At 49.9% G+C, this 19,859-nt stretch overlaps 1 protein-coding gene across 1 annotated transcript in view; it reads right to left on the bottom strand.

Annotated features, from left to right (window-relative positions):
* Positions 1–47: 47 nt before the first annotated feature.
* The window catches only part of LOC118212268 (A disintegrin and metalloproteinase with thrombospondin motifs 19-like), an 88,923-nt gene continuing 69,111 nt past the window's right edge, over positions 48–19,859 (bottom strand). The window contains exons 20-23 of the mRNA XM_035389986.1: positions 14,866–15,070; positions 10,899–11,051; positions 3,766–3,943; positions 48–214 (exon numbers count right to left, since the gene is read on the bottom strand). Coding sequence (XP_035245877.1) covers positions 63–214; positions 3,766–3,943; positions 10,899–11,051; positions 14,866–15,070 — 688 coding nt within the window. The 3' untranslated portion in view covers positions 48–62. The remainder of the gene's footprint in view (positions 215–3,765; positions 3,944–10,898; positions 11,052–14,865; positions 15,071–19,859) is intronic.

The raw sequence follows: 19,859 nt of genomic DNA on the forward strand, positions 1-19,859 counted from the left end.
GGGGAAAGGGGGGCTTTTACATTCGCCTGGGAAGGGGGTGGGGGATTGAGGGGGAGGGGGTGTCAGCTTCGCTGCTGCATCTTCTGTGCGTAAAAGTCCCGGCAGGTTTCGCAGCACCGCTGGTACCAGCGCATGTCCTGACACAGGTTCTTCTCGCGGATCACCTTGCAGTACACCGGCCACTGGTCCCGCAGGCACTTAAACGTCAGGGCAGCTGGAAGACCGGGAGACATTCCGTCCGTTAATTCGTCCATTAATTCGTCCGTTAATTTAAAAGCCTTTTAACTTAAAGCGCGCGGGGTTAAGGCGCGCGAACGGGCGCGAGCTTTCCGTTCCGAGGCCGCGAAAAAAAAAAAAAAACAGCGGACCTCGAGACGCCCACGCACGCACTCGCTCGGCGAGACAGTACAAGCGATGCGATCTGAATACCAATTCGTCTTCAGCTGAGGCGGTGTCTGAAAACATTCTATAACTCCGATGTCCAATAGAAGTTAAGGTTTCTTGAAAGAACAAGGTTTTATTCCCCCACTGAACAACAACATTAACAACAATAATATGGAGTACAGATTCTGCGCATATTATCATTAGGCCTACCCCTCATTACCTAGACTACCCCCTCACATCTCACACACGCGTGTGTGTATGTGCAGTGCCTAAATTATGGTTGTAATGCCTCATATATACACTATATATTAATGTGTCCATTATATATTCTCCTTGAGGCCCGGCAGAAAAAAGCTTAAGTACTTTAATTTTCTGACATAATAAGTGTCTTGGAAGGCGTTACACTGAATATATTTTAAAAGACATTATTTTATTTTTAATTAATGTCCCTGTGGTGTAGGTTTCAGCATAGTAGAATATGTGGTTCTTGAGATTAAGACCAGAGACTGCAATATGAATAAGAATTAGCTGTAACAGAAGAACACTGCATATTGTAAACCCTAATTGTCTCGACTTGCATGAAGCAAACATTACATACATCTGCAGGGCTGCCAAACCCTGTTCCTGGAGATCTATCATCCTGTAGGTTTTTATTTCAACCCTAATTTGTCACGCCTGATTCTATTAATTAGCAGCTCAGCAAGCTCTCTAGCTGTTGATCGAGGCGTGCTTTGTTAGGGTTGGAGCGAAACCCTACAGGACGGCATAGGACCAGGAACAGGGTTGGACAGCTCGGGTCTACTGGAAGGTTTTACCCTTGAATACCACTGTTTTTAGCCTGAAATGTTATGCAATTTCCTCTGGGTGGCACTGTCGTGCAGAGATCAATGCCGAAGCATCCCACTGTCAAGCAGAGCTTCGGAGAGGTTTGAGCCGGCATTGGATAATTAATGAGGCAAGAACAACAACCGCAAAGGCAATTAAATACCTAAAGATATCTGTAATTTCCCTGTGGTGCCTTCTAAAAGTATGATTAATTGATCCATCTCAATCGCGGGAGAATAGATGCTATTATCAAGCCTTCACTCGACGCTGCTGGAATTCAAACAAAAATAGGTGTCCAGTACGATTTTTTAATTTATTTTAAAATTTTTAACTTTTTGCCCGTTTGGGCTATTTCTTACTGGAAGTTAGAAATATTGGAGTTCATCTCTCCTCTTCAATGACAGATGCCGTTGAGGAGAAATTCCGCACACGGAGTCCGTATTACACACTGCGTCCTCATACAAACAGTACTATATTATCTTTGCTTCACTGCGTTCCGTTTGCGTTGGAACTTTCGAACATCGCTTCGTCGTGGGCGGGACGCAGTCCGCTGACGCACTTTACTGGTTTCAGTGGGCGCGCGCAGTGAGACGTCTCGTGACAGCTCGCAATCAGACGGTGGCGGACCACCGCGTGCCGAATTCCCGCCGCTGAGACCGAATGAAAACTCCGGCAAGGCAAACAAAACACAGCTGAGGCTCGGACCTACAGTTGCGCCATGTGTGGGCAAGCACCGTGGAAACGCAAAGAAAACACCTCTCGTGAGGTAAATCTCACCCTCCGACTTCACTTGACCACAGTGCAGATTAGTCTAGGGAAAGGCAGGCTAACCTGTAGCGCAGAGCTGGGTTTTCCAAACTTTCTGAACCGACAATCACGCAATAGAGAGACTTTGATTTATATACGCATGAAAATATGTTTCTTTCTTGAATTGTTAGTAATCTGCAGGAATAGTTTTGACGCCTAAAGGCTTGAAGTATTTAAAATAATTATTTGACCCAGGTCTAGCCTGCAGCTTGCTTGTTGCCACCATGGCCTGGCATTAGTGGGTAAGGCACCTGTTCTCCTGATTGGCTGCAGCTCACCTGTAGCTCTGTGTGGTTTGTAATGGGGAGAAGTCTGTATTTTATTTATTTATTTTTTTGGGTGAGTGTTTCAGAGAAGCGCACCCCTTCTAGCCACAGTTCGTGTGTGGCGCTTCAAAGCCAGGCAACACTGTCACAGTCAGAAAAACATGTTTGAGAAACAGTTTATTCCCCAGCAGGCTTTTAAAAATCCCTGCGAGGCTTAACAGCAACAGCAAAGGCTGAGCATGTTGAACTCGGTGTTTTCACCGTTTTTTAAGATGGCCCCTCTTCCCAGAGAGCTGCAACCCTTGTGGTGATTTTCGGGGGAGGCCCGCTCCATGCGTTCAGGCCCTCCAGCCGGGGGGACCGTTCTGGGGAGCCGGCCCGGGTTCGAACCCCCTGCCCCGCCTGGTTCGTACCCCCCCACCCCCCACCCCCCCAGTTTCGTACCCCGGCCGAGGCTCCCGGCAGCTGTGTTTATATTAAAAAGCGAACGCAAGCGACCGTGTCCCGAACGTAAACACTCTGCCATTACGGACTGGGCTCCCTCCTCCTCCTCCTCCTCCTCCCCCCCCCCCCCAGCGCAAGATAAACCCGGATCCTCTATCCCAGAATGCATCACATCTGACTGCGTCTGTCTGAAATAAAATTCTTACAGACACGGGGGGCGGGGGACGTGTGCTTGTTCCAAATCCAAGTTTCTGTGAACTTGTTCTGGCGCTACCGCTCGGTATGGTATGCCTGGCACAGGTTCTGCGCTGGGTCCGGTGTATTTAGCGGCCTTCTGCATCTCTCTCCAACCCCATCCAGTGTTTTCTTATGCTTCAAATAGCGTGACGTGTGTTTTGGTGCAGCTCACCCAGCCTCGGTGATGTGATGGTGTTTATAGTGTGATGGTGTGTTTTGGTGCAGCTCACCCAGTCTCGGAGATGTGATGGTGTTTATAGTGTGACCGTATGACGGTGTGTTTTGGTGCAGCTCACCCAGTCTCGGTGGTGTGATGGTGTTTATAGTGTGATGGTGTGTTTTGGTGCAGCTCACCCAGTCTCGGTGATGTGATGGTGTTTATAGTGTGATGGTGTGTTTTGGTGCAGCTCACCCAGTCTCAGTGATTTGATGGTGTTTATAGTGTGATGGTGTTTATAGTGTGATGGTGTTTTGGTGCAGCTCACCCAGCCTCGGAGACGTGATGGTGTTTATAGTGTGATTTGGTGCAGCTCACCCAGCCTCGGAGATGTGATGGTGTTTATAGTGTGATGGTGTGTTTTGGTGCAGCTCACCCAGTCTCGGAGATGTGATGGTGTTTATAGTGTGACCGTATGACGGTGTGTTTTGGTGCAGCTCACCCAGTCTCGGTGGTGTGATGGTGTTTATAGTGTGATGGTGTGTTTTGGTGCAGCTCACCCAGTCTCGGTGACGTGATGGTGTTTATAGTGTGATGGTGTTTATAGTGTGATGGTGTGTTTTGGTGTGATTTGGTGCAGCTCACCCAGCCTCGGTGACGTGATGGTGTTGACGTTCACCCGCTCGTTGCAGGGCTGCTGGTGGCAGGGTCGGTATGCCGCCGGCTTCTCCGACGAGAAGCACTCGTTGCCGTGACGCCCGGTGATCTTGTGCATGCACTGGATCACCCGCGACTGCATCCCTTTGCCACAGGTAATGGAACACTGCAGGGAGCGGGACAGAGGCGCGAATGAGAAACGACTACGGAAGCCTAGGGGGGCCAAAATGCACACGGCGGGCCAGAGAGGGGGGGGACACAAAACATCCAACTGTCACTGAGCACATGTGGTGATGGGGTCAAAGGTGATGTCCCTGGAAAATGGATTACAGAGAATGCTACAAGAACGCTTTCATGAGAAATAATAAATTCACTTCAACAAGCAGTTGACTAGTGTTAGGACAGGAATGCAATGAGCATTTATTCTAAAAACTAGGGGTCACAGCCTGGTAGCTACAGGTTCTCTCGCTCTGTGTAAGAGAAGACTTGTTTAAAATCCAAATCCAATTGGATCTGTTAGAACAGTTGCCAGGAAGGATAACATCTAACTGGCTCACATTCTCAGAAATGTCAACTTGCCTCTAATCTCTGGCACAAAGGAAGTCACCTTTGATCTAACCTGATTTATTCTCAAATTCTCCAACACCCTCATCTCTCTTAAAAGGTGACTTGAAATCTCAAGTTTGCAGGAGGTAGAGAACAGAAGGAACAGAAGGTTTTTTTGTCTGTGAACAGGTAAAAGAACAAAATCTTCCCCAAACTCTCAAAATCCATTACATTGCATCATTCCTTCATTTGCACAAATGTGGATAAGGAGATGGCATGCCAAAAACAAGAATTGGGTCAAGCAAAAAAAAAGTTCAAAAATGGGCCCTTATTATAAAGGGTCCAATCCTTTACGGTTTACTTTGGAAACCTGTTCTCTTTTTTTTTTTGGACAACCCCGCGCTGCTAGCCGCCACAGTTTTCCCCTCCGCGCTCGACCAGCGGACTGCGCCACCATCGCGTCCAACGGTTACGCCCAAGTCCCGGTCAGAAGAAACCCCCCCCCGCGCGTGTGCTCCAGGACCAGCACTGTCTGGATCCAGCCCCGTCCCATCACTGCCCCGAAAACAGCTTCAGCAGGACGTGCCCCACGACAGGATGGCCCGCCTGCCCCACGGTCAGAAACTGCGTGTGAGTGACGGCCTGTCCAGGGTGTACTCCCGCCCCTCGCACATTGCATGCTGGGATAGGCTCCAGCACCCTGCCCAGGACTAGCAGCTATAGATAATGGATGGCTGGAAGATAACAGAAGCATACTCTGGTGCTAGAGAGAAAAAAAAAGGAAAAAAAAAAACGCAAGTGTACGAGGCCACGTTGGACTTCTCATAACCTGGCCTCCATCTACTTCCTGTAAGGACAGCCAGTAACGGCGCGGAGAGTTCACCGCGTACGGATGCTAATTGCAGCAGATTAGCGGCTGCCCCAGAACCTCAGACTGAAATGTTCTAATCAGTCACTTCCTGCATCCGTTTCCTTTGAGGCCTGTGCGGAGGGCCGCTGAGATGAAAAGGCCTTATTAATGTAAATAATCTGCTTATTTGAACGCAGTTAGACTTATCTAATTCAATTAAAGCGTGTCCGTGTCTTTCCTGGGGGGGGGGGGGGCGACTGTAATTTACTGCAAACAGCCCAAGCCAAAACACATAGAAAACGTCTCTGTTTATTTTGGATAAACATTCCAGACTGAAGAATTAATGAATTTACAGTGCTGTGTTTTAAAATGTGAAGGACGTCTTGAGTACTGTAGACATGGACATGTTGATTGTTAAAGGATTAAACCAAAATGAGACCTATTCCAAATATGTACACATTTTGTACTATTTCTTGTAACCGTGTGAGCATTGACAAGACTGAAAAAATTTAAGCAGATGTAATGCAAATGTGCTTTTTTTTTTTTGATACTGCAATACACCAAATATTTCACATAATTCTGTAATGTGCGTGTATGTGCACGTGTACTTGTATGTGTATGTGCATGTGTGTGCTTCTGTGTGTTTGCATGTGTGCGCGAGAGAGAGAGAGAGAGAGAGTGTGTGTGTGTGTGTGTGAGTGTCTGCATGTGCTTCTGTGCATGTTTGCGTGTGCATGCACGAGAGAGTGTATGTGTGTGTGTGTGTGTGTGTGCGTGCATGTGTTAGACACAACTGACCCCGCCCCATTGTCAGGCGTTGGGTCTGGTTACAGTCGTGTCACAGCACTAGTCACACAGCGGCACCAGCTAATTAATCAGAGCAGTCTTCCATGGCCAACACTGAACCAGCACACACAGTCACAGAACACAACACTCTGTTCTCTTCTGCTGCTGGGGCTCGCCAACAAAAGTCAAAGTTAAGGACAAGTTCTCTGATTTATTTTAGAAGGCGAATTTGCATTTACTATCCCCCCCCCTTTTTTTCCCCAAAATGTTATCCTTGAACTGAAAACACCTTTTATAAGACCGAACCTTCTCATGTCTCCGGGGTAGTTCCTCTGGTTTAATAACAGGCTGCAGACATGACAGGCACAGAATGCATGTGATTGGCCATGCAGTGGTCTTATCCAGAGGAAGCCAGAGGCTGTAGGTCACTCTTTTACAGTAACTGCTCCGGGATGCTTGTGTTTGCAGTTGTTGTACGGGGGACGGAAATAAGAGCTTTATTCTGGCCTGGGGAGGGAGAGTGGGGGTGGGGGGGGGGGCAACAGAGACCTACAGCAAAGGACTGGCAGGCCAGAGGGATCTAACAGGCCAGGAGGAACAGGCCACGCCCTGCAGTACAGCAGCCATGCTCAATGCATTATGCATATCTCTCTCTGCAATCTATCCCTCACTGGGCTTCTGGGCATGTCTGAAATTTAAGCATTTAGATGGTTCAGATATTTAGCCGCAGCCACTAAAAATATTATTTATTTAAAAAATAAAATAAAATCCAATCTATTTATAGTGCTGGACAGCAACTTGAAAGAGGTGAAGTAAGGTTTACAACAGAGCTGCCCCACCGGGGAACTGTAACTGTTTCTACTGCACTGTTCGCCTGAGACTATAAATAAAGTCTCGTCATTAAAAAAAAAAAATAATAATTAAGCGCTGCTAATTCTAAAAAACACAGAACGATGGGTCAAAATTCACCCGTTAACGGGGACACGGGCCGGGCGTTTCTTTAAATACGGCTCTTAAACCGCCGACCGCTCGGATGAACATTTACGCGTCGTGACGGATGCGCGTTAGAGAGACCGGAACCGCTGCCACCGCCATGCAGCTGCGGGACCTGTAGCGTCCGCTTAGCTCGTTTTTTTTTTTTTAGCGCAGACGGCCACATCTGGGCACGCTGTTTACGCAGCTGAGCCTGGATTATTAGCACAGCTACCGTCTGGTAAAGACGAAGGGATAACTCACGGCGCAAGGCACGTTTAATAAAACAAACAAACGTGGAATTGCGATTGCGTGCGCTGGTTTTACGCGGAGTGGCGTTGATATTACATGGGCTGGTTTTACGGGGAGCGGAGGGTGACACAGACATTACACGGTTCTGCTTCGCGCGGCATAGGGACTGACCGAAACATTTTTTGTGGCGTTCTAACTGGCCTTTGGGTTCTGTGACGAAGGCTGTTTCCTTGACGGTTCACTATCTGGGCATGGAACTAGGCTGTGGGTTTGAATCCCATCCAATTCATGGCCGCTGTCCCCTTGAGCGAGGTACCCAAACTGCACTGCTTCAGTAAAAATCCAGCTGGATTGTGTGTAAAAAATAAAATAAAATAAAAAATCAAGCCGTGCATGTCGCTGGATAACAATGCCTGTTGAGGGCCAGAGTGTAAATAAAACACTTAATACTGTTTCTGTAACTATATGGAGATGGTCAATGGGGGTGACTGTTTGAAAGAACAGCACCACCAAAAAAACAAAAAAAAAGGGGGGACAAGAGGCATTCCTCAGCTACCCAAGTACCCAAGTGATGAGTGTCACACTAAAACCAGCTACTACAGTGACAGGAGTCAGACAGTGAAGCATTCTCTTTGCTTTCAGAACTCTCAGCCCTCTGTGTTCTGAAACGCAGTACTCCACTCTGGGGGGGGGGGGGGGTGTGATGGACAGCACCGCAAACCTGACCCCTGACCTTTGAACCCCGTGGCCTCCAGCAAGTTCAAGTCCACAGTGTCTGTCAGCTGGAAACTCCATCATATACCACCCCCCAAGGCACCACATTGTCTTATGTCCACAGAGAGAAAAGACACCACATACAATCTATTTCCTGCCTTCTTCTTTTCCTCCTCTCTTTTTTCAGATCACTGTAAACCTGAGAGATGTCACAGCTAAAGGCTTGCCTCCTGCTTTTCAATAACTTCCTTCTTTTGTCAAACTTAGAAAACACATATTTTGCTGTTAAAACGGTCATCGGACGGGATAACAAGAAAAACAACAGCAGCAAGCCAAAGCCGACCGCCGATCCATCTCTCTGCTGTTTGGCAGAAGCCGGCCTGCGATTGGCTGGAGCCGAGGGGGTCGGAGGTCGGCGCTCTGGGAGAGCTCCCGGGCCGCAGATTTAGGTGACGGCGCGTAGTGGACGTGCTTAAGCGCTCTGTGAGGAGCGGCGTGAGGCGCATATCCGTCAGGCGCGTGACAGCGCCCCCGCTCGCCGTAGGACAGGGGGGGGGGCACCCCGACCGCGCGTCACCCGCGGGACGCCCCGGCGGCCTGGAGCTGCTTTTAAGATAAATATGGGGAGAAAAAAAGCCTTGCGGTATGTCCGAAGCTTTTCACGGACTTTCTCACCAGTCGGATCGCGCACTGCGTTGGCTGCACGTGCAGTTCTGACGCACGTCCAAAAATGTCAATTCCAATTCCAACTAAAACCATCCAAGTCATGTTGTCCCCTGTAGGGGACATGAACATTCTGGTCTGAATCTCGAGAATCACATATGCTGAAACCTACACTGCATGGGACAGTCGTTAAATATAAAATAAATGATATTTTTTAAAATATTTTGACTGCAACAGGTTTTTGTCATCCAAGACACTTGTATTATGTCAAAAAACTCAAATGCTTAAACTTTTTTTGACAGCTATCAGGAGGATATACGGACAAATGTTGGCCAACATTTAATATAAGGGATGGGTTGGATTAAATTAATTTGCTCGCTTACAGGGTCCTGGGGTCACAATCTTTGTGAAGAAGAAATCAGATTTGTTGCATTATGACATTCAGAGGGTAGTAATTCAGAATGGCCTGTCTGCATTGTAACACAGACCATAATGCACCTGGAATTCCGCAAGAGTCACCTGCTGATGTCACAATGGGTGTTTTGCCTGCTGCCAGGCAACCGCAGATGTGGAAAGCCACTCCCCCATGCTTGCTGATTGGCTGATCGCAGCACACCCTAAACAAGGGCCTAATATAAATGCTCTGTACCGCGACAGTTACGCTACATTTGCGGTCCTGCCAAATTTCACAATCCTACACAGAATGAAAACCAATGGCGGCGATCCATCTGCATCTACAAGAGAGCACTGGCCACACTGCTGTTTAATACGTGATTAATGTACACGGTTATTGTTATGATTATGACGTGTGATTATGACTATATTTCTTGGCTGAATTTCCTCTCTGGCAGGCACGCGGCCCCGCCAATTTACAAATTAGTTCCCGCGACGACGGAGGAAGCAGTTGTTTAAACTCCATTTGGACTACAGTAAATTCTGTCAGTGACAGTTAAATGGTAACTTGTCAAAGACAGGCTCACTTTCATATGCACTGGGTCACTGGAGAACGAAGGAGAGTAGAACAGCTGATATAGAGGTTACAGTCGAGGCATCGGGGGCTACACAGGGAGCGAGGGTTGGAGAAATGTCGGGGATTAGTCATTGGGGTTGAACAACGTGACAGTGGAAGGGTTAGAGAAATGTTGTTTATTGTTGTTTCCATTGTATACATCATATAATTTTATTCTTCTCGGTGAGGTATATTTATAAGCCCACTTGGGTTTCAAACCTCACCGGCACCTGCTTTTTTCCCCCCATTTTGTATTGTTTTTTTATTGTTCTTGCTTTTATGGTGCGAATAAATAAATGAAATGAAATGAAATTAAATGATGGGGGTTAGTCAATGGGGTCGAACAGAGAGATGGAGAACTGGAGAAATGCTGGGGATTACTGCCTGGGGTTGAACAGAGGGAGATTGGAAAAATGTTGGATATTAGTCACTGGAGCCGAGTAGAAGAGAGGGAGGGTTGAAGAACGACTGGCACAGAGGTGCTGGAGTTATACGAGGAACAGGGGAAGGATTTCGGGAGCAGGCTGAGGAATGGCGAATGATAGAGTCCTATGAGGAAGAGGAGCAGGGCTTTGGGAACTGGTTGAGGAATAGCGGGTGATGAACAGTCCTATGAGGAAGAGGGGAAGGGTTTTGGTATTTGTTTAGGAATGGCGGGTGAGGAAGAGGGGCAGGGTTTTGGGAGATGGTTGAAGAATGGCGGGTGATGAAGAGTCCTATGAGGAAGAGGGGAAGGGTTTTGGTATTTGTTTAGGAATGGCGGGTGAGGAAGAGGGGCAGGGTTTTGGGAGATGGTTGAAGAATGGCGGGTGATGAGGAGTCCTATGAGGAAGAAGGGGAAGGGTTTTGGTATTTGTTTAGGAATGGCGGGTGAGGAAGAGGGGCAGGGTTTTGGGAGATGGTTGAAGAATGGCGGGTGATGAAGAGTCCTATGAGGAAGAGGGGAAGGGTTTTGGTATTTGTTTAGGAATGGCGGGTGAGGAAGAGGGGCAGGGTTTTGGGAGATGGTTGAAGAATGGCGGGTGGTGAGGAGTCCTATGAGGAAGAGGAGCAGGGATTAGAGGAGCAGGGATTAGGGAGCTTTTTTGGAATGCCGGGTGATGAAGAGCTCTATGAGGAAGAGGGGCAGGGTTTTGGGCGGGTGATGAAGGGGGCTATGAGGAAGAGGGGCAGGGTTTTGGGCGCAGGGATTTGGGCGGGTGATGGAGAGTCCCTTGAGGAAGAGGGGCAGAGTTTTGGGCGCAGGGTTTTGGGCGGGTGATGGAGGGGCAGGGTTTTAGGAGCAGGGTTTCGGGTGCAGGGATTTGGGCGGGTGACGGAGGGGCGTACCTTGGCCCAGTCGCCGGTCCTCCACACGTAGCACTGGGAGTAGTCCTCGCACTCCTCCACCTCGCGGGGCAGCGTGGTCAGGTCGCACTTCCTGCGGGGGTTGGTGCACTTCACCAGCCGGTGCCTGGCCCCCCGGCCGCATTTCACAGAGCACTGCGGAACACACAGAGCCCCCAAAAAACCCCCGGGGGGGGTGGGATGGGATGGGAGGGAGGGGGGGAGGGGCACAGGATTTACGCCGGGACACGTCCCAAGACACATCCCCCCGCATTCCCCTCATCTGCCTCAACACGTCCCGGCGAGACGGGGGGGGGGGGCGGGGCGATGAAAGGCGAGGAGATACCCCGAGCCCCCCACCCCGCCCCCCACCCAGAACCCCCCCCCCCCCAACCCCCACGTGCCCTCTGTGGCAGCAGATGTTTCAGTTTAGAGCTTCCAGATTGTTCACTTCCCCAGGTGAGTTACAGCCGTTGAGTAACTACTTCATGAGGAGGCCCTAAATCAACGCTTTGCATTTTGGGAGATTCCCCCCCCCCCCCACAAAGAGGGTGGGGTGGTACTATGTGTTTGTGTGTGTGTGGAATGGGGGGATGGGGTGTTTTTGCACGACTGCTTTTGTACACAGACACCATTAACCAAAAAACTCCCCAAAAAGGAGTTCTTTCATCTTTCATCCTGCCGAAAGTGGTTTAATTGGTCCGTGCCTGTTGCACTGCTCTTGGGCTAGCTTCTCCTGGGGCTCCCTCATTTTCGCCCCCGCCCAACATGAAAGAATGAGGTCATCGCACCGGAGGCTGGGTCAGGATGGTCCGGTCCAACCACCATGCCCAGAAATCGGCGGGGCGGGGCGGGGCGGTGCTAGCCTGCCCCCCCCTCCCCCCTTCAGCCGAGTAGCTGGAGGAGCACATGCTGCTGGGGGGTGATTTATGCTTGGGGAGATGCCTGACCTTTGACCTCACAGACCCCCAAGAGCTGCTCAATACTACACACACTGTACTGCACATACTGTACTATACACACACACACTGCACTAGACGCACAGTACTATAGACATACACTGTACAATACACACAGTACTGTACACACACACACTACTATATACACACTGTAGTGCACACACTCCACTGTACACACACACGTACTGGACACACAAATGTACCATACACACATGTACTGTACTTATGTGACACAAGAGAGAACAATCATTTCACTGCACCAGTGATTACAGGCCAATAAACAACGTTTCTTAAACGCATGCACAGCAGCCCGGTCACTCTGAGAACGCTGTTGTGAGAAAAATTCTTTAAATGCCTGCTTGGAGCCACGCTCCATTTCAACAGAAGTATGCCCCCCTTAACGCAGAGCTCGCGCTGAAACTCAGTCCCAAAACGCCTCGCAAGTTCATAAAAAAAGCAATTTTGAAATTAACCGCACGTGTTCTCATTTAGCGATAAATTGCTGAAACAAGGCAGCTTTCTGTGAGGGGATTCATTTATTCCTGCGGCTCCTTTTTTCCAGTGCCAGCCACCTGTAAGGGAGAGGCTGGCACCGGCTGGGCGGAGCGACACCCAGGTGGGTCGCAGAACCGATGCCCAGGTGGGTCGCAGAACCGATGCCCAGGTGGGTCACAGAACCGATGCCCAGGTGGGACGCAGAACCGATGCCCAGGTGGGACACAGAACCGATGTCTAGGTGGGTCACAGAACCAATGCCCAGGTGGGACACAGAACCGATGCCCAGGTGGGACACAGAACCGATGCCCAGGTGGGACGCAGAACCGATGCCCAGGTGGGTCGCAGAACCGACGGAACCTCAGCTCACCTGCGGAACCCTGAGCTTCATTAACCCTCTAAGGCTCAGGATCGCAGACGTGCCATCAGAATGTTCTAAACGGAACGTTCTAGTGCCGATGTCACCAGCGATGTTCTGCAGGAAAAGATCAGCGTGTGTGTCAAAGCAGTCAGAGAACAGAGAGGCAAGCCCATTTCTCTGTGGTCATTGCTGAGCATTGCATCAGCACCAGATTTCTGTTCTCGACGATTGATAATCTTTAAAATCCCGCTCCAGTTGATGGTTTGAGCAATCAGGTCTCCGCTTCCAAGTGTGAAGAATTTGCATAATTTTTAAAAAGATAAAGTTGTACACTACATGGCCAAAAGTATGTGGACACCTGACATCCAACATCTCATCCAAAATTATGGGCATTAATGTGAAGTTGGTCCACCCTTTGCTGCCATAATGACATTACATTTACATTACATTACAGGCATTTGGTAGATGCTCTTATCCAGAGCGATGTACAACAAAGTGTATAACTTTGTTGTACGTCGCTCTGGATAAGAGCATCTGACAAATGCCTGTAATGACCTCTACTCTTCTGGGATTTATACTCGATGTTGGAGCACAGGCTGCAGGGATTTGCTTCCACTCAGCCAGAAGAGCATTAGTGAGGTCGGGCACTGATTGGGCGATTAGGCCTGGCTCGCAGTTGGCTTTCCAATTAATCCCAAAGGTGTTGGATGGGGTTGAGGTCAGGGCTCAGTGCAGGCCAGTCAAGTTCTTCCACACCGTTCTTGAAAAGAAAATTCTATATGAACCTTGCTGTGTGCCTTGGGGGCATTGTCATGCTGAAACAGGAAATGGCCTTTCCCAAAATGTTGGGGAAGCACAAAATCCTATAGAATGTGATTGTATGCTGTAGCATTAAGATTTGCCTTCGCTGGAGCTAAGGGGCCTAGCCCAAACCATGAAAAACAGCCCCAGACCAAGGGGTGTCCAGACACTTTTGGTCATACAGCGTATTTGAGCTGCTGTTTGTATGATGCTATACAAATAGTATAAAAAGCTTATAATCACCACTGGAATGTTTTTTCAACATTCATTGTTCTTAGAATTCCACTGCTTTCAGTTGCCAGTAGAGATTGTGACATCAGCATTAGAATGTTCAGTTAAGAACGTTCTAATGAAGTATTTGTGACCTCACACCTGAAAGGACACCTAAGACTCATCTCTCAGTTCTCTCCTCACCTCCACGTGACTGTGTAATACCGTGTGCGTACAGCTAATGTCAGCTTGATAACTCACTAAAGGTTTCACAGCTGAAGTCTGTGAAATTTTCAAAAAAGGCCTGGAATCAATCAACAGTCATCCATCAAGTTCGTCCTTGAATTATGTGCAAGTCTTATTTTCATGATGATCGCTAATCTTGCCAACCTGTGTGTTCGTGGAAAGAAATCTCACATTTAATTGCGAATCAAAATTGAAGACGAATGTCGAACGGAATCTATAACAGTGCATCAAGGCACAAACCCACTGGCCCTTGTAAAACACATTCAGAAATATTTGGGTTTCTCAACAACCAAATTTTCCCTTGGATTTATTTTCTCTCAGAATTTAAACAGATCTTGGTTTCAGTAAACACATGTCCAGTAAACACAACTTTTCACTTATAATGCAATGGATGGTGTTTTCTTCACAGAAATTTAATCAAATTCAATAAATTATTTTACTGAACTAAAACCCTTACAGGTACTGTTAAAAACAACTTCAAGTGTATGTTGAGATTGTGGGCATTGATGTTTGGGAGGGGTGTTGTGATTGTGATTGCGGACGGTGCTGTTTGGGTGGGGGGGGTGCGTCATGGTTGAGATTGTGGGCATTGATGTTTGGGAGGGGTGTTGTGATTGTGATTGCGGACGGTGCTGTTTGGGTGGGGGGGGGTGCGTCATGGTTGAGATTGTGGGCATTGATGTTTGGGAGGGTTGTGATTGTTGAGTTTGTGGGTGCTGCTGTTTCGGGGGGGGGGGGTGTGTGTTGTGATTGTTGAGTTTGTGGGCACTGTGGTTTCAGAGTGGGGGGGGTCGTGATTGTTGAGTTTGTGGGCGCTGTGGTTTTGGGGTGGGGGGGGTTGGGATTGTTGAGTTTGTGGGCGCTGCCGTTTCGGGGGGGGTGTGTGTTGTGGGCGTACCTCGGACCACACGCCCGCCTCCCACACGGTCAGGCAGTCCTGGCCTTCGCAGCGCTGGCTGGGGGGGGGTCGGGGGCCGGCGCAGTCCCTGTCCCGGGCCTTCACCAGGGTGCCGTTGGGCAGCTGCAGGGTACAGGCCACCTGCCTGCTCTGGGACCCCTTCCCACAGGTCCTGGAGCAGGACGTCCACTCTGTCATCATCCACCTGGGGGGTGGGGGTCAGAGGACACACATTACCCCCCCTGGCCCTGCCCTAAATCACCCTCCACCCTCCACCCCCCGCAACGAGGTTCTGGAGCAAAAAACATCCCAAATTCTGCCCCCGCACCCCCCGCTCCAAACACAGCAAGCTCTCCATAAAAACAATACACACGCACTACTGTAGAAATGGTCTTATTACAGGACTCTCTCTAAGTATGACAGTGAATTTTGCAAGCCAGGAATTACAAGTGTTACAGGGGCAGCAGTGTCATATTTAGGGTTTCCCTGCCTGTTCTCAGCACCAGAAAGCCTCAGTGCTCAGTGGATTCACAGTGTGGATCCAGGGTAGCTATAACAGTCTCAGTGTGTGTGTGTCATATCCATCGTGACTCTGGGAGTCTTCATGACCAGGCCTGGCACGGTGCTAGATGCTCTCTAGACACCAGGACAGATGACAAATCAGTCAAAAGGCAGTCTGACTGGCTCAGCTCTCCTCATCCTCTTACATTCCAGGGGTCAAAGGTCAGAGGTCAAATGCCCGAGTCTCGTTCAGCGCTGAGACCAGGCGTGGCAGGCCTCATCCCCACGGGCGGGGTGCGTGGCGCTCGACACCGAACGTAAAGAGAGGGAGAGAGAGAGGCAGTGTGTCGTAAGGTGGGCGATCGACACCGCGCATATACAGGGAGAGAGAGACAGGCTGAGTGCCGTAAAGTGGGCGATCGACACCGTGCGTAAACAGGGAGAGAGAGAGGCTGAGTGCCGTAACGTGGGCGCTCGACACCGCGCGTATACAGGGAGAGAGAGAGGCAGAGTGTCGTAAGGTGGGCGATCGACACCGCGCGTATACAGGGAGAGAGAGAGGCAGTGTCGTAACGTGGGTGATCGACACTGTGCGTATACAGGGAGAGAGACAGGCTGAGTGCCGTAACGTGGGCGATCGACACTGTGCGTATACAGGGAGAGAGAGACAGGCTGAGTGCAGTAAGGTGGGCGATCGACACCGCGTGTATAGAGGGAGAGAGAGAGGCAGAGTGTCGTAAGGTGGGCGATCGACACCGTGCGTATACAGGGAGAGAGAGAGGCAGAGTGTCGTAACGTGGGCGATCGACACTGTGCGTATACAGGGAGAGAGAGACAGGCTGAGTGCAGTAAGGTGGGCGATCGACACCGTGCGTATACAGGGAGAGAGAGAGGCAGAGTGTCGTAACGTGGGCGATCGACACCGCGCGTATACAGGGAGAGAGAGACAGGCTGAGTGCCGTAACGTGGGCGATCGACACTGTGCGTATACAGGGAGAGAGAGAGGCAGTGTGCCGTAAAGTGGGCGATCGACACCGTGCGTATACAGGGAGAGAGAGAGGCAGAGTGTCGTAAAGTGGGCGATCGACACCGTGCGTATACAGGGAGAGAGAGAGGCAGAGTGTCGTAAAGTGGGCGATCGACACCGTGCGTATACAGGGAGAGAGAGAGGCCGAGGGGGACCCAGCGTGGCACAGCGGTGTCCATCTGGCCTACAGATGTGAGTGAGGGAGAGACAGGAGAGAGAGAGAGAAAGAGAGGGAGAAGGAGGAAGAGAGAGAGAGGGTGAAAGGTAGGAAGAGAGAGGGAGAGGGAGGGATAGAGAGAGAGGGAGAGGGAGGGACAGAGAGGGAAGGATAGAGAGAGGGAGAGAGAGAGGGAGAAGGAGGAAGAGAGAGGGAGAGAGAGAGGGAGGGATAAAGAGAGGGAGAGAGAGAGAGGGAGGGATAAAGAGAGGGAGAGAGAGAAGGAAGAAGAGAGCGGGAGAGATAGAGAGAGAGGGAGGGATAAAGAGGGAGAGAGAGATAAAGAGGAGGAGAGAAAGAGGGAGGGATAGAGAGGGAGAGAGAGAAGGAAGAAGAGAGAGGGAGGGTGAAAGTGAGGGAGAGAGCAATAAAGAGGAGGAGAGAAAGAGAGAGCGGGAGGGGTAGGGGGGGAGAGAGGGATAAAGAGGAGGAGAGAAAGAGGGAGGGATAGAGAGGGAGAGAGAGAGCGGGAGGGGTAGGGGGGAGAGAGGGATGTTTGGGAGTAGATCTGTTATGTCCAGCCCGTTTCGGGGGGGGGTGGGGGGGTAGGAGATGTGGGCCAGCTGGCGCGAGCGGAACGCGAACATGACGCAGTGGTGAGGAGAGAGACACACAGGCCAGCCTGCCGCAGCCCGGTCCCTCCACACAGCGGACCGGGTCTACAGCACACACAGGCCAGCCTGCCGCAGCCAGATCCCTCCACACAGCGGACCAGGTCTACAGCACCAAGGCGCCGTAAATCAGCTTCATCCCACTGCTCCTGCCAGTGCTGTTAAACACAGCTGATACAGGTCTGAAGCCCGGAGAGGAGCCGCTCCCCAACACACTCCCCCCCCACCCCAACACACAGCCCCTACACTCCCCCCACACAGCCCCAACACCCCCAACACACCCTCCCAACACTCCCCCAACACACAGCCCCAACACACCGTCCCCTGAACATTCTGGCATTCTCCCACCCTGAAACGACACATTCAGCCACAACCCGTTTTTTTTTTTTAACAAGCAAGAGTACTTTTCAGTCTTATTTTTAACATAATTACAGTATGAGGGCAGGTACAGTAACACATCATATGCAACGTATATTAATATTGTGCACAGTATGAAGACATGGGACGTCAGAGAAGAAATATTAAATATTATTAATGGTGGCATAATTCTGTCATGGTAATTAAAAGGCCTCTTCCCAACGTTTGCTATTACAGCACCACCCCCCTCCCCCCCATCAAAATCACTGCCAATGATAATAAAACCCACAGGGAGGGGGGGGGCTACATCTTGAGCAAACATTTTGATATCTCAAGTGGACGATTTAGTGCTTCCTTGCAAGCCCAGCTGTTCGTGGAGACGGTCTGATGAAGACGTGGTTCTCGAACAGAGCCATTTCAAACACAGACAGAGCAGAGCACGGCCAATACGCCAATCCGTCAAACTGCAATAACTGACAACCACGGTCACAGCTCGTTACACTGGCTTCTGCTAACGATAGAATTACCAAACGCACACATATCGTATATATATATATATATATATATATATCAGATACATACAAAACACAAGGATCGCTCCCCCACATTTATTTTAACCAACTGTACGCCCTGGAGCGCATGTTATATCTAACATGTTATATTTATTGTGTGGGATGTGAACGAATGCCCAAATATTTGGAAACCCCTTTAAAATTTCAAAATCAGTCAGTTCAAATGAATAACGAGTATTTACTTAGGTTCTGTAAAATTAGCATTGCCATGGAATTGTTCGGCCTTCGAGGCCAATAATTACGTTAGAAGCGCTACAGAGTTCCAACGGCTGAGAATGAGGAACATCAGTTAAAGTCATGAGCACAACACAAACCTGACCTGCACTGAGAGACCTCTTTCATTTACAGCTGATACGCACTGCAAATAGGCATTCACCTTAACATGAAACACCTGTGCCACTCCAACTCCTGTACACACACACACACACACACACTCTTACACACACTCACTCACTCTTACACACACTCACTCACACAGGCACAGACACAGACAGACACACACACACACACACAGATACATACACGTACGCGCACACACAGACGCACAGACATACACACACAAACACTCACTCGCACAGACACATGCACACACATACACACACAGAGACACACTCACACACAGCTTACAACCATCATGGTCTATGAGTGGAAGCAGTGAGGACTCTTGCAGATGTCCTGGCTCCCCAGTCACATTATCTAGTGCTTTCACTGGGGACCCCCATCCAGCCTCAAAGGTATCCAGGGGACCCCCATTATAAGTTTAGAAGAGGACAGTTTTTTTAAAAATTTCCCAGCCTTATACACAGTCATTGCACATTTCTGGCCAGGGACCCCCCACGGCACCCTTAAGGACCCCCCTGTTGTATACCCAGAATCCAGTGCGTGTGAGGTAAAGCAGTTCCTCTCAACACACTGTGACACCGAGACAGCCAAAGTGCTCCTGAAGGCTCAGGGCACCAAAGAAGAAGAAGAGAGAAAACATTCCAAAGGGGGAAAGAACAACAACAACACTTCGAGCCCAACAGTCACTGTACGCTCATAACCCTGCGATGGCGTCAGAACAAATCATTTCAATTACCGCCTTATTTACACTTGGAGCGGCAGGGGGACTCCCTCCAAACGAAGAGATGCCGGAGGGGGCCGTAAACACGGGGGGACTCGGGAGCGCGGCGTCACGACCTCCAGGAGCCCAGCGCTGCCGTGGATGAGGAAGACTAACAGCTCCTTCAGCGTGCGGACGCACATAAAAAAACAATACGAAAGACTTCCCCCCCCGAAACCCAATAAGTCTCTTATCTCTCTCTCAGACTCTGATAGGCAGCCAAGGAGCAATTTGTCTTTCTTGCTTTTTTCGGGGGGCAGAACGCAAACAACCGCGCTCTTTCTTTGAAAACCACGAGATTTCATCCCCGTTTTTCAACGGAGCGCGGCGAGTTTCGCTTAATTAGGTTTTTTTTGCCCCGCTATCAAAGGCCGCTGGACACTGCCGTCTTTGTGCGGCCGATAAGCCGAGGCTGATGAAGCTGGCCTTCAGCCGCGCGCGTTGAGAGAGACGGTGAAAACACGGCACGGCAAACGCATCGGGGGGCGCCTTCGGGTCAACCTGCTCCCAGCAGCCGACGGGCAACGGACAGCAAGCAAAACCGCGTATGTGAAACGTTACTACAGCGGGAAGTCTTGAACAAAAAGCTCTTGCCACTTATCAGAGT

Source organism: Anguilla anguilla, chromosome 14, assembly GCF_013347855.1.
Source record: "Anguilla anguilla isolate fAngAng1 chromosome 14, fAngAng1.pri, whole genome shotgun sequence".
Taxonomy (NCBI): domain Eukaryota; kingdom Metazoa; phylum Chordata; class Actinopteri; order Anguilliformes; family Anguillidae; genus Anguilla; species Anguilla anguilla.